The sequence below is a fragment of the Anthonomus grandis genome, chromosome 14, assembly GCF_022605725.1.
Source record: "Anthonomus grandis grandis chromosome 14, icAntGran1.3, whole genome shotgun sequence".
Taxonomy (NCBI): Eukaryota; Metazoa; Arthropoda; class Insecta; order Coleoptera; family Curculionidae; genus Anthonomus; species Anthonomus grandis.
This window is the reverse complement of record NC_065559.1, coordinates 12886183-12902419: the sequence shown is the minus strand read 5'-3', so window position 1 is coordinate 12902419 and position 16237 is coordinate 12886183. Positions and strand designations below refer to the sequence as shown.

Genomic DNA, 16237 nt, shown 5'->3' with positions numbered 1-16237 from the left:
ATTCACACCAAACCTATGGTTTCTGTCATATTATTGATGGACCGTGATTTGATATCTGATTTGATCTGACGAAAAATTAAGTCGTAAATAGAAACATTTTTAAGGTTAAGTTTTCGTAAAAAAATTGTGACAATATAAAAACCTCAAACTGTTTCCCACATGGTGAAACAGTTAGAGGAAAACTGTTTCTCGACTGCACATCATAACAGATGATATTATGGAACATATCCAATAGCGCGAAACACTCAAAAATATAAAACGAAAAAAAGAAATATAAAATTACATATTTTGAAGCGAAAATATGCATTGACAAATTTGAATTTGTGGCGTGTATCTGGATGGAACTGTGCGGTCTGGTTAAATTTCTTACTTGCTATAAAGCCCAGTGCACTGATTTTTAGGAAAATCACTTGAGAAACAACCTGATGGCTAGTTATTGTGTTCAGTAGTATCAGTAGTTGAACTACATACTGTCATACGTGGACGTTTTTGTGGAGCCCTTTGCACATCTCAACGCGCCGGTGCCTGTAATTTTTGCCAAGGCATAAAAATCTTACTTCAAAAATTACGAAGGTGCGTACAATGAATTTTGCCGTCACATTTTCCGCCCACCAAAACGAATGTTTTAACGTTAATTTCTGATAAGAAAAAATTAAGTCACGGTCTTCCTAATGACTAATTTTAATAAATACCTTGAGAAAAAGTATGAACAAAATTCTGTTTAAAATTGCGAATAATAAAATTAAAGAAAAAATAATGAATGAAATTCTTAACACACAAAAAAAACTATTATTAGCTTAACTAATTTCTGTTAAATGACGCATCGGGTGCTTCATTTAATTTTTAAAAAGCACCAAGAAATTTAATATGGTTTTACTTGAGTCTTTCTTTGAGTCTGCACCCATTTAGTACGTTGCTGCAGTGGGTGCAAATATTAAAATCGATTACGGACAAAGCGGACGATAGTACAGTAGCGATTCTATTTGTGCGAGCAAGGCATTTAATTCCTCAGAAAGAATTCCTCTTATTTTATCTCCAGTTACGCAATATAAATCTACTTTAACTGATTTTGCTGATAGATTAAAATACCAAGTAATTCCTAACTGCTCAGATGCTTGTTTTCAAAGTTCATGTATTAGCGCCAATAAAATTCGTATCACAATCGCTCTTAATACTACAGCAGAGACCCGCCTACCGACAAAGCATAGAAAACTTTAATGAAAACTATAAAGGCCATAGAAGACACATCTGCTACTAACACGTGCACTGCATTTACAGCACAACCGATAAAAATGTAAATATAGGCTTTTCACAACTTGGAACCGCGATATCGCATAGGACATGAAACATCGGAAAAACTCCCATGTATAGAGTTTACGATTTGATAAAGCTAAAAGTATCTAGAATTGTTGACGTAAAACGTATAAAGCAGTTTTAAAGCTGGATGAAAAATTTTCTCTATAGGTATGTTCAGTTAAAAGCTCTACGATTCTATGCGTCCGTGGAAGCAAAGAGTTGTTTAAAAAGAGGGCTAACTTGCGAAAGGCCTTTGGTAAAAACGAGTTTTGTTTTATATTTTGAATATACGGTACAAAACGAGATTCTTGACACCTTCTAGTGTTAATAGAAAGACTTGCATCTGGTGAAGAAAAAACTTATTGGTAACAATTCCGACAGATTTATTGCAACAATTATAAATATATCGATTTCAGTAGCACAATATCCTCTAAATTTTTGTGAAATTGGTTTTGTAAAATAATATCCAAAATATTTAATTTGAAGACCACAGAAAGAACAATTAGTTTTTTCTCACTAGATATCGTATTGAAAGAACTCGTCCATTATCTCAAAGAGACCTACGTAACTAGAGAAAAAAAATGTACTTAGCAGGTCATCTAGCTATAAGGTCTGATGATGCTTCATTAGCGAAACATGTCACCTGAATAAATAAAAAGACATTTTGAGACTGAGACTTGGAGTTTTCATTTTTTTCTCACTAGATACGCCTGATATCAGTAAACCTTAAAAAACTCAAATTTATATTCCAGTCAGATTTGAGTAAATGAAGCCATGGTGGCATACACTGGCGGCTAGCGACACCGTTCTACTTTGGCTGGGACATTGCGCGCATGACATTCGTGTTCCTCTCTTCTGTCGTTCGTTTTCGTTGTTCATTGATCATTCCGTTTTCCATACATTAAGGTTAGAACTATATTTTTGTTTGTGTTTTATGCTTTTGCCTTTGTGAGTTAGAAATTTTGGTTCTGTTGCTACCTATATAAAAATTATTAATTCAGTAATATATTTATTATTACTGATTTAAATTAATGGTGAAAATGGACAATAATAATACAACGTGCAATATTTGCAATAAAAAATTTGGTGAAAAGTATAATTTACGAGCCCATGTAAAAAAAATTTATCCAGGTGAGAAAAAATTTTATTTTCTTTAAAGGAAGTCTCGGTATTAAATCTATTTTTGTCTTCTCGTAGGTAAATTAAAAGACCTGGCTCCTCTGAAAGCCTTTAAATGTTCTGCAGTACGTAATAGGTGTAATAAAACTTTCGTAAAAAACTCCAATCTAATGCAACGTGTCAGGCAGTTTCATCCAGGTAAATAAATATATTAATATTATTATTCTTTATTTCATATACCTAATTTTTTTAAATTTTTAGATCAAATTAATGAACTTACATAACCAAAGTCTTATACTCATACTTGTAATAAATGTGATAAACATTTACGGCATTTTAATTATCATAAGAAATAACATAATAAATATAACAGTCTAGATAACAGTAGTCTTTTGAAGTGCTTCTTATGTAAAGATGAAGGTACTGACATTAAATATTCTAGCAAATCAACTTTGTATGAGCACTATAAAATAAGACATGACATAACCATAAAAATAGAAGTGCTTTATTTTAATCATAATGAAGAATTTTATACTTGGAAAAAAAAGAAGAAAGTAAAACAAATGAATTATTTGTAAATAATCATGGGAATTACCAAACTACAGATGGTACAAAGGTCACCACCTATGCTTGTCACCGCTCAGGCTTTTACAAAGGTAAAGGAAACAATTAAAGACATTTAAAGACCCAAGGGTCAAAAAAAATTAATGGGTACTGTCCCGCAACTATGATTGTTAAGTCTTATGATAAAGTAGAAGTTCAGTATGTCAGCACTCATGTAGGACACAGCAATGATTTAGGACACCTCAATTTAAGTGAAGAAGAAAAACAGGCACTAGGGGGTTTTGATTGCATCAAAAGTGCCATTTGAAAATATTTTGGATCAAGTTAGAGAGTCAGTCAGTGGGACTTTAGAAAGAAGCCACCTTTTAACGAAAAAGGACTTGTTTAACATTGAAAGAAGTTTGAATCTAAATAGTGAAGCACGTAGGCACAGTAATGAGGGAGTAAGTGTGGATTTCTGGGTTCAAGAAATGAATGATACGGGATGTGTTCTGTTCTACAAAACACAGGGACAAAACTGTGACAAATACCCATTTTTAAAAGAAGAGGACTTTGTTTTGGTGATTATGAATGAAGGTCAGACCGAAATATTGAAGAAGTATGGAAACGACTGTATATGTATAGATGAAACTCATGGGTTGAATATGTATCAATTTAATCTCACCACAATTCTAATTTTGGACAATATGCGTGAGGGATTCCCCTGTGCTTTTCTCATTTCAAACCGATCAGATGAAGATTTCATGTATATTTTTTATATGTCTGTAAAGAACGCTCTGGCTGGACCATTAAAACCTAAAATTTTGATGACAGATATGACTTCCGTCTTTTACAATGCCTGGGTGCGAGTGATGGATTTACTTATGCACAGACTCTATTGCACATGGCATGTTGACAGAGCATGGCTCAATAATTTACATAAAGTTAATACCAAGGAACGACAGGTAACACTTTAAAATATTTATTTTAAATCTTAATATTTTCGTTAAATAATCAAATTTTTGTTTTTTTGAAATATTTCAGAAGGCCATATAAAAAGTTTTTCAACGTCATTTAAATAAGGTTCAAACCATACAAAGTTTTCCTAATTTAACCTAAGACTGAAATCCCCATGCTTAAGATCCTTACCTTGGTCACCCTCTTAATAAAAAAATACTCTCATGCTTGTTCATTTTTCAGGTGGAAGTATATAAGCAGCTACGTACGTTGCTGCAAGAACGGGAAGTAAATGCATTCACGGCCATGATTGGAAATTTTGTTTCAAATTTATTAACATCTGAAGAAACAATTGAATTTGGCTGCTACTTCCAAGAACATTATGTAACAAATGTAGATTCGTATTCCTACGAATTCCATTCCTATTGCTACCGCATAAATGCTGGAATAAACACCAACATACATATTGAGAATATACACCGGAGTATTAAATATATATATTTAAATGGAAAAGTGAATAAACGCCTGGACAAGGCCATACATATTTTAATGAAATTTGTAAGAGACAAATTATTTGGTCGCCTAATAACACTACACGAGAGAAAAGTAACCACAAAGTTGAAAGAGCTAAGAAAAAGGCATAAAATAAGTTGCAGTTTAGATGTTAATTCAGTAATAGCAACGGAAATGGGTTGGTCAATCCCCTCATCTTCCAGCAATGAAATGTATGATATTGAGGAAAAACAAACGACCTGCAAAAATTGCAAATTGGTATGCACTGATTGCAATAGATGCATTCATGCCTTTACATGTTCATGCCTGGATTGTAGCATAAAGTGGAACATGTGTAAACACATCCATCTACTTATCAGATTTTTGAGTAATCACAAGCATTCAAGCAATAATTGTGAACAATCTTCACAATATTTAGGTATGTTGAATTTCTTTTTCTTATTTGTTATAAAAATCCTTAAAATTTTTGTAAAAATAAAATGATAATATTGTTTACCTCTTTATTTATAGGAACAGTTTATATAATATCATGACAAAAAAAGGTAAAATTATTTGTATCTGGTGTTGTTGTTGTTGTTGGATAGGTCAAAAGTAAATGTATATACTTAGTGTGGTTTAGGAGCAATATACTAAAAAAATAGTAAAAATTTGTATATAGTATAAAATTTTTAATTGCTTGAAATATTTTAAATGAATGAATTTTCCTTAGTCTAGGTATTATTTTTTTTGGTAATGTTCATTTTTTAAAGCATACTTCATATTGAAATTTATTCTAGTGTTGCACATTATCTACGATATTGCTTTGATAACATATAGTTCTTAGTTCTTTTTAGTCTTTTACCTAATACCAATGTTTTATTTTTTTAAATGATACACATTTATTCATTGACGAAAATGTAAGTTCTGAAGAAATACCAATTCTCGTCGATGCCTTAACAATAAAAGGCAAGCCTGGGGATAATATTCAATTTATTTCCGAACGTGAAAAGTTTAAACAAAATATCTGTAATCGTTTGATAACACTACCTGTCATAAAGAGTTAGATATAGCAAAAAAAGCAGCAGCCCCTATTTTACCCACTTTAGCGGCTTACAGAACACATAACACTAAACAAACAGAAAAAACAACTAATACCAAAAACATTTCTCACAATAAAAACATAGTTCAACAAAGAAGACTTTTTAAAACTAAAAAATGTCAATCAAGAAAACGAGTAAATCAACTGTCAAAGCCAGAAGGACAAGAAGCAAATGAAATTACTTTGAATATGCTATTCTAGAATTAATTGTATATGTATTATGTATTAATTCTATTTTGAATAAATTATCTTATTTACTATATATTAATGTGTTTAAATATGGCACCTACTTGTTCGCATTTTTTAATAATATATGATTGCAGATTTTCTGTATAAATAATAAAAATTAAAAATTTTTGGAACAAAAGCTAAATATATGTATACTCGTATGTAAATTATAAAAATTGATTAAATGATTATACTTACCTAGCTTTTTTTTAAAAAGTATTTAAAAAAAAATAGGTACCCATTTAGCACTCGACATATAGTAGTCTAAAAGCTGGCAACGTTTTCGAGAGAGAATTTGAGGTAGGCCAGTTTTTAGATATACTTTCTCTCTCACTCTCCCGGACATCATACGGGCCACCTGGCTGGCAGTAGTGGTTGCGTTCATCAATGTGCTTAATTTTTTAAATAATTTTAAGAAGCTTTTTTTTATTATTTTTATTGAACTTTTAGCAACAAGAATATATTATTGCCAGGCATTTTTGATGTGGTTTAAACTCTGCCAAACGCCAATTTTGAATTAAAAAAAAATTTTTTTTTGAAATATTTTAGTATGTCTAAAATTTTTATATGATATTATTTAAGTAACTACAAACCCAAAATTAATTTGCCAAGCAGTAATTCGGTTGTTAACCTTCAGCCAGGCCGATCTAAATGTGAACAGTGATGTGATATTATTTTGCTTGGTCTAAAAATAGTTGTCGAATAAATTACAAAGGAAGGATAAAAAAATATTAAATTAATGTGTGAATATGTGTTAATACGATATGAAAATAATAATTTATTGTAGTACAAAGTTAAAAAATTGATTAATCTCAGGTATGAAAATAAATGAAAACTCTGATGGTTGTATGAAAGTTGCGGTTAGATTTTTTAATTAATTATTGTATCACAAAAAACGGAGGCATCCTGATAATCATCATCATCTTCATCACTGCTGTCATTTTCATTGTCTTCGTTGTCATCATCGTCTTTTGAATTATCATCTTCTAATAAATTATTATCTGTAATAGAATGAAAAATTTTATGATTTCTGCGTAAAGAATTTTATTAGTATTTAATTTTAAATTGTTACCTTTAATAATAATGTCGGCAACTAATGATGGTAACTGCTCCCCAACATACCAGACAAAATCGTATTTATCGTCATTTATAGTCCAGCAGGAAGCTTGAGGTGATAAGGAAGTTGGATGTTTCAAATAAGCATTTCTCCAAAACTTTGTTATATAACGAACTCGTTGTAAATGCTGATATAATTCAGCTTTACATGGTGGTAGGCTTGACGGGTCAAAATTACGAAATTTTTTCTCAAAGTTATCATCTGCTTTCTTGGACCGGTAAGTGTTTGAAAACAGTTGGAAGCGAACTTCATTGACGTTCCAAGAATCCCGAGATCCGTAAATATGACAAGTTAATTTTTCTAAGATCTTAAATGTTTCATCCAGCAATTCTTCATCATCTTTTATAATATTTTGACAAGCTGTCTGATACTGTTCTGATTGTTCTAACAGTTTAAAAGGACAAAGGTAAACTTTTCGAAAAAAAGCTGGCGTGTAGTCACATCCAGTGAGAGCATGAAAGCACGGTAGAGCTATTGATAAAGAATTTCCTAGAATTTCATATATGTGATTGATGCTTATGAATCGTTTATGATTTCCGACACCCAAATTTATCCAGAGTGTTAGTGAAGCATTTAAATGATCCATGTTACCAAGTAGTATTATTAAAATATCAGTATCTGAGCAGCGTACTACAACTTCGGCATCTACATTTATTTGGCAAATGTGATATATTCATCAATGATCAATAAAAAAATCGACAAGGGCTTCTATAAAATTTATATTTTTCAGTTCAGCCACAAAGTTATGTGGTCGAATTTGATAAGCCCGATTGTAACTTGGTTCATTAATTCATTTCGACGTGTGCGCTCAAAATCTTTGATCGATGGTGAAAAATATTGATTGAAGACAATATCGACACGATTAAATTGAAATCGTAGTATCATACTTAGAAATTTTTTCGATAAAGCATCGAAGGTTACAGGTACTTCTTTCATTAGGTGTAACATGAAGAAACCATCTAAAATAGATATATGAAAACGCGAAGGTGGCTTATCAACATTATTACCGATTTTCTTCTAAATCAATTTAACTAATTGCGATTTATCAGTTTTACAAATACTCCCATCTGCATGGCACATTGATGTTGGCACTGGTGTCAGTGGAAATGCTAAAAGTTTCTCAACATCAACTTTATGAGTTAAGGATATCCCCAACATTCTCCCAAATAAGTTCCTTTGCATTTTCAACTCCACAACTTTATTTCCAAGGGTTAATTTTCTTTTTTTTGGAGCCTCAGCAAATTTCAATATTTTATTTTTTTTTATTGGCTTGTCAAATCTACTTCCATCTATAGCACATTCATTAATAAACTGCTTTCTTAAGTCGTCACCACTTTCTTCGATGTTCAGGAGGAACTCTGCTATCTGTTCAGTGACCGGCTTTCCACTAGCTATATTGTAAAGCTTATCTTTGTTTAAATCTGGATTGAACGGATTACATTTTATTTCCAAAATATCGATGAAATGGGCCAGTTGTTTTTCAAAAATTTTAATCCGGTTAGGTTGTAAGTCTGCGGTTATGTCTTGCAAGTATCTCAATCCACAAACATCGAGAACATGGAAAATCAAAGCAGTTCTAATGCTGTGGCTTTTTGCCCAGCGTTGACGTGCAGCTATCGAATTAGTAAAATGTGCGATACCGCTGAGACGTTTAGCTGCGTCAGCATTTATTGTCTGCTCCAGGGTAAGATCTATTGATATTCTCGAAAAAGATTTATCCGTTCTTTTAATACCAAAACACCCAGCTTTGAAGTCCTCTTCAAGTCCTGAATGTGTTTCTTCAACATTCTGCAAATTGTCGTAATATTTAACACACCATCGCGCATAGTTCGGAAGATTAACAATAAAAAATAAATTTGTGACCATAGGAATGATATGTTTGAACATTTCAAAATTACCCATGCGTATACTCCTCGATAAAATGATGTAATAATGTACTAGTTGGATGTAGGTCATGTAGAACTGAGCAGTTTTACCATGATCACCTTGCCTTGTTTTATCTACGAATTTTTGATAAGAAGAGAGCAGTCGGGACAATACGTGATTCGGTAATAATTCAGCAGTCGTTGTTGATTGTGAAACTTCAAGATCTCGATATTGTACAAGATCATCAAAGATTTGTTCTTTTAAAAAATTGTGTTCGACTTGTTTAGTTTTTAAGTATTGGTCAAAATGTAATATTTGTAGACCTACAGCCATCAACGGATGCAGACGTTTACACCGGTTGAAATGTTTCCCATCAATGATTCCGTTTACTGAGCCTGAAGCTATGATTTTACTTTCAACCATCATATGTGATAATCCACACTCATTAATAAATACTCCAATCGCTTTAAAAAATGCCATCATCAGATGAAATGAGCCTAAATGTATGAAGAGGTTATACAATTTTGGAGCTTCTGTTGCCTGAATTTTCAGAGCTATTTTAGCGATAGCCAAATCATATATTACTTGAACGTATTTTTGAGCTTGTATCATTGTCAACTTTACTACTGATGTCTCTGTTGGTGACAAATTGATTGGAGTAAGGTATTACTCCAATAGGATCTTTTTGTTTGGGAGTATTATCTTTAATGATTCTAGAATTAAATCCTGTCCACATTGGAGTGTTTTGCACATGGAAAAAGAGTTAAACCATATGTAACAAATCAATAGTTTGTACTCAAGACAAAGTACTCGGAATATGATGTTGTATGTTCTCAATAGGTGTTAATCTATCTAGCATTTCCAAGCGGGCAGAAATTGGAACAAGTTCAGGAACAATGGCTTCAAAGGTGCGTCTTCTTTTCACTGGTGGCGGTAATATATCAGACTGATTACTTGTAGAATCAATATCACCTTCATCTCGAGTATCATTAATATTTTGATATATTATACCCACGGTATCATGCAAAGTTTCTTTTCCGTTAAACGTATCAACGTACCTATCAAAGTTATCAAAAGCGACACCTGTGCATAACGGTGATTTTCTAATAATGTCAGGTGGGCTAATCTGAGAGCGATGTACAGAGGAATAAGTTGCTTCAGTTTCCAGCTCCTCCAGTATAGTATAGTTACAGCAATGTCCAAGACTATTAAGAATGTTAATGATTCTTCTGCTGCTTGTAAGACTTTTAATAGTCGTACCAAGAGTAATATACTTTGATGGTTTGATAGTACACAAAAAATAGTATCAGAGGCTATTGAGTTGCTAAACCGATTACAGTTTACACCATTTCTGCGACGAATATCTTTACCACCAATCAATGTTTTGAAAAATTGATCTACTTTTTCAGGAATAGTACATTCACCATTAATTAAATCAGATGGCTTAATTTTCGATGGTAATTTTAATTTGTCCATTTTTAAAATGGTGTTCCGTAGGACTAATGCCACTTTCTCAATAAGCTCATTTTCTTCGAGTCTCGTCAAATCATTATCTTTTAATTAATTACAATCTTTATGCATGATAACTTTTTTTTTATTTTTTGAAATAATTTTGATTGATTTTTTAAATTGTTTCAATACTTTGTCCTCAAGATGATGATTTGTCATTAAATTTACATCTGACTGAGACTGAAGCTTTAAAACATATTCGTTGGAGATTCTAATTTGTTTCTACCATTTTTACATTTTACCACATTTTCAGGCTCAATAATTGCATCAGAAGTATCAATTTCTTGGCTATTAACTTCTGTTTGTGAATTTTCAGGTGTAATTTCTGGCAGGTTTTGGCTAACTGCAGTATTTAATATCGATGTCGAACTAGATGTACTTGGAAGATCTGCTGTTGATGAGAAATTTATCTCAGACAAATTCCGATATTTTGCCATTAGAGCTGTAAAAATATTGTAACAATTTCTGTGATATCCATCAATGTCATTAACTTGCTCTGGTAACTGTACACTATCATATTTAATTTTAAAATTTACACGTATTTGTAAAACTTCTTTACACTTTTTTAATTTGTCTTCTACAAAAGTTTTTATTTTTCCATTTCTGTCTTTAGAGAAAACACACTTTAATTTTTCACTGGCCATTGTAAAATAATTTTGTTAAAAACATTAAAAATACCGGCAACGAATACACCAACGTGACTAAACTGACGCCATCTTGACTACAAACAGCTGATTGTCTTGCAACACGTGATTGTCTGCACTCTTACAACATCCCTTATCACTGTTCACATTTAGATCGGCCTGGCTGAAGGTTAACAACCGAATTACTGCTTGGCAAATTAATTTTGGGTTTGTAGTTACTTAAATAATATCATATAAAAATTTTAGACATACTAAAATATTTCCAAAAAAAATTTTTTTTTTATTCAAAATTGGCGTTTGGCAGAGTTTAAACAACATCAAAAATGCCTGGCAATAATATATTCGTGTTGCTAAAAGTTCAACAAAAATAATAAAAAAAGCTTCTTAAAATTATTTGAAAAATTGATATTTTACCTGTACAGGTACGATGCGCATTGATGAACGCAACCACTACTGCCAGCCAGGTGGCCCGTATGATGTCCGGGAGAGTGAGAGAGAAAGTATATCTAAAAACAGGCCTACCTAAAATTCTTGTTTTCCCGACGTTGCTAGCTCTCGTACTATAGTACTGTATCTATACATAATAAAATTATAAAATTTCAACGCCTTGAGGTACAAAAAATTTGGATTTCACTCTCGTATACCTACTTATATTTAATTTTTTATGTTTACTATACTCTACCCATATAATGTTCAAATCGTTATTTAAATATTACAATATGAAATTGCTAAAAAAAGACCATTCTTGTTAATATTAAAAAAATGAATTTATTAGGCTACAAAATTATATACCTAAATATCAAATTTTTATAAAGTGATTAAATACACAAATATATTGGTATAATTACATAACCACATTCAATTTGCTCTTGATTTGCACATTAATCATAAAAATTAAACCGATACTAAGCTGTAAAATCATCAGCGAAATTAACAATAATTATTACTGTTTTTACTAAAGTCAAAACTATTTAAGACCTTTCGATCTCGATTTTTTCCTTGGGAATCATACAATTCACTATAATCTTTAAAAAACATTTAAATTATGGCGCCAAGATTCCTAATCCCACCCCACATAGGCAATGTCCCAGCCAAAGTTGAATGGTGTCGCTAGCCGCCATAGTGGCATACAAAATGGCTGATTGACTAAACAATGTGGCATTAAAGCTCTACTCGTGCAATTGACAGAATTATCTGGCATGGAAGCAAAATCAAGAAAAATAAGTGCTCTCTAGTCAAATACCTTCCTAAAAATAGACACTTCAAACTAGACTAAAACTTCCAATAAAATATTAGTAATTGTGCTTCTGGTAACGCCACCTATTATTATTGAACAACTTCATAAACAAGGTGCGCCAAATAATCATTAAAAAACATCTTAGATTTTACGTAGGATATAGCTTCCAGCGCCATCCGTGGCTGAAAAATGAACTAAAAATATTTGTCCGGCAAGCTTCAAGAAATTGTTTTAGGAGGTATATGTTTTGTGGTCGTGATGTGATCTGTGTAGGTGTAGTTCTAGATAAAAAGTTTTATAATTTTTTCTAATTGTTCTTTCTGTAGAAATTTTTTATTCATAATCTATTTTCGAACGAAAAAAGTGTAGCGTATAACATTTTATATCTTTAATGAGACCGCGACTTGGAGTTTTTATCTTTCTTTTGCTCTATCAAATATTAAGAAAAGACAGCGTTGGCTGTTGGCAGGCGAGTGGTTGGCAGCTTACGTTAAATCTACCTAAATCTACCCTTTTTTCAGAAGCATCGCAGTTTCTCATACCTGTATTACTTTTAACGTAACTAAATATATCAGCATATTTCAAAGGAAAATGTGAGAAATATCAATGTTATATTTAAATACAAAAGCCACCTAACTAAAACTATCCTATTTGATGAATATTAATATTAAAAGAAAATATAACTTTTAAGAGAAATAATATATTTATTCATTTAATTCAGTCTAGAACTTAGTAGTTTAAGCTAAACTTAAAATCACATAGAACAAAATATGTTTATTTATACACGTTTCTTATTAATTAGGTACCTACTAAATTATTTATGGGGTATAAAATTTAACAAAAATAAACTCTTAAAAAAAAACATAAATAATCTTAGAATGTTACTTCTTAATGGGTAGTGAGGGGCTGGACTGCATAAATCTCTTTCTCACAAAATAAACTCCGACAAATATTATTCCCAGGAATATTAGTCCTGCTATAATACCTGAAAAAAGATAAATATAATTTATTAAGTGAAAAATCTACTAATAATCGAGGCAACAACTAACAAAATCAGAATAAGTCTTGTGCAGTTGTTACACACTGGTGATTCAAGGAATCGCAGCCTTCTTTCTTAACAGTCTTGAGAACCAGCACTAGTTTATTAAAGCATCTAATACTGACCGGAAAAGAAGGCCATTGCATTTACCGAAATTCGTAAACCTTCTTAAATGAAAATTGTAGCAACAGGGGCTATATTAAAATTAGAGTATAATATGTTCATTTGACAACTTCCCACCACGTATTTATCGAAAGCCACTGTTTAAAAAAAAACGCCGAAATACGCCAAAAGATTTGTCAAGGGGGACAACTTTCTAACCTAAGATTACTTCACCCTCTTTCACTCATTGCCCCTCAGGGTCAGCCCCTTAAAAAAATTTAAATGGCAAGGGGTATCGAGCAATAGCTTATTTAAAAGTTCTTTCGAAGTCTTTTATTTTGACGTTTGATTTTTTTAAGTCGGACATCCGGAGATGATAACTTCGCATAGGTATGTTTTGGACCTTGTTACTAAGTTTACTGAAACTAGATCTGTTGCAAATAAAAAACGTGATCATCGGCAAATTTTGGATGAAGCCCTTCAAGTTAAAGTTTTGGGTCATTTTGGAATAATTCATTATACAAAATTGTTGCTGCCACTGGCATTTCATTAGGCTCTGTTCACACAGTTACCAAACTTCATAAATTTCATCCATTCAAAATGAAAATATTGCAAGAGTTAACCGAAGACGATTTCGATAGGCGAGTTGAGTTTTATGAAAAAATTACTGAAGCGATTAATGATAATACTATTCATGTAAAGAATATCTGCTTCAGCGATGAATGCACATTTTATCTAAATGGATTTGTTAGTAAGCACTGTAGATATTGGAGCAATGAAAATCCTCATGCATTTGTAGAAGCGATACCCAATACCCTCAAAAAATTAATGTATTGCCAGGCATTTTAGGAAATAAAGTGATTGGGCCATTATTTAATAACGGAAATTCAAATGGAGACATTTATTTGGATATGTTAGAAAATACCATCAATCCGCTTATTACTGAATCCATTGAAAACCAAATCGATGATGATGGAAACCATATACTTAGTGAGTTCGGCAATGGCTAGACGACAGTTTCCAGATATCCAGAAATGGATAGGACGAAGAGGGCCTATAGAATGGCCTGCTAGATCTCCTGATATAACGCCGTTAGACTTTTTTCTATGGGGTCATTTGAAATCTATTGTGTTTACTTCCGAACCTGAAAGTTTGGATGAACTTCGTCAACGCATCATCGACAGCTGCCATGATATTCCACAACATGTTTTTGAAAATGTCCGTCAGGAATTTGAACATCGCCTATATCATTGTTTGGCCAAAAACGGGCAACATTTTAAACACTTATTGAAATAAAAACTGATATTTTCATGTTTTTCATTTTCGTGTTGTTTATTTTCTATCTAAATAAATTAAGATAAACAAAGATTTTTCTAATTTTCTCGAAAACGAATCGACCGATTTAAAAAAATCAAACGTCAAAATAAAAGACTTCGAAAGGTCAAACAAGCTATTACTCGATACCCCTTGCCATTTAAAATTTTTAAGGGGATGACCCTGGGGGGCAATGTGTGAAAGGGGGTGAAGTAATTTTAGGTTAGAGAGTTGTCCCACTTGACAATTCTTTTGACGTATTTCGGCGTTTTTTTTTAAATCTTTTCGGCAGTGTGGAAGATAAATCGTACCACAAATAAATAGCTAAAAGATGCATAGTGGTACAAAAAATAAACCACCTTTCAAATTCATTTTTCTGTTCGACACACCGCCATTATATTCTATACCACATATTCCTACCATATATTTAATGAACATGGATGCGGATTTTTACTATACTGTATAAAAATTGTCTTGACTGGTCAAACGCATTAGATGTTGTAAGAAGCACGTGTTTTTGTTTATAAATATTTAGTGTTGTTTTTATTTTGATAAGGTAAGCATTTCGGATTATTCTGTATTTTATTTGCGTTTTATGATGCATATTTTATTTAAAAAACATAAATGCAATAAAAATTAAGGATTATGGTTTGAAAAAAACATAATTTTAATGAGTCCCTAATTTGTACCACTATGCAATAAGGGTATTTTTTTTCAGGCTATGGCTTTCGCTGGCAGCAGTAAATATCCTATGGACTTAAAATTGGTCGATATGACTGAAAAAGAGTTCTACGACGAATTAGAAATGATAGATAAAGTTCCAAGTGATCAGGAATCAATTATTTCAGAAGAGTCCGACAATGAAAATGATTTCTGTGAAATACAGCCTAATGATATTATGATCAGTACTGATGATGACTCCAGCGATGATGACGTCGCATTTTCAAGGTATTTACGAAAATCAAATAATCAACCACCTAAAGTTTCATGGTCTACTCAAAATTCACATCTAATAAACCCGGTTTACTGAGACTGATAATCAAGGTTTATGTCTTGAGTTACTACAAAAGAAAGATCACCTGTTGTCACCTTACTTTTTTTTAATCTGTTTATAAGTGACGAGCTTATAGAAGACATTGTTTTTTAAGCAACCTCTATGCTGAACATACATTTCAAAAAAATAACATAAAATATAATCCTACAAATACCAAAGAAATTAAGGTTTTCCTTGGTTTTAATATTCTCATGGGAATCAAACCACTACCTGGTTATAAAGATTATTGGAGTGTCGACGAAGACATGCACGATAATTACATTTTCCAGTTTATGGCTGTAAATAGATTCGGTTGGTTGCTTAGCCACGTTCACCTCAATGACAATAGCGTAATGCCAAAAAAAGGGGATGCAGGATTCGATAAACTGTATAAAGCTAGGCCCTTTATAGATAAAATTAAGGAGAATTTTAAAAAATATTATGATTGTACAAAAAACATCGCAATGAATGAACGATGAATCAATGGTAAAATTTAAGGGGCGAAGTACGTTGAAGCAATATATGCCGAAAAAGCCTATAAAACGAGGCTACAAAATTTGGACTTTGGCTGACTTAAATGCATATTTATATGACTATGATATTTATACCGGTAAAACCTATGACTACGTGGAATATTTGTTA

The 16237-nt window shown here is 32.0% G+C and overlaps 2 protein-coding genes across 2 annotated transcripts in view; one reads left to right on the top strand and one right to left on the bottom strand.

Moving 5' to 3' along the window:
* The first annotated feature begins 2203 nt into the window (after positions 1-2203).
* LOC126744491 (uncharacterized) lies at positions 2204-5667 on the top strand. Its single transcript, XM_050451925.1, has 3 exons — positions 2204-2427; positions 2494-3923; positions 4159-5667. The coding sequence occupies exons 2-3, from the start codon at positions 3450-3452 to the stop codon at positions 4909-4911; spliced, it is 1227 nt and encodes a 408-aa protein (XP_050307882.1). The 5' UTR covers positions 2204-2427; positions 2494-3449; the 3' UTR covers positions 4912-5667.
* Positions 5668-12787: 7120 nt separating this feature from the next.
* LOC126744513 (protein borderless) overlaps positions 12788-16237 on the bottom strand; it is a 61093-nt gene continuing 57643 nt past the window's right edge. Inside the window, exon 14 of the mRNA XM_050451948.1 lies at positions 12788-13092. Coding sequence (XP_050307905.1) covers positions 12989-13092 — 104 coding nt within the window. The 3' untranslated portion in view covers positions 12788-12988. The remainder of the gene's footprint in view (positions 13093-16237) is intronic.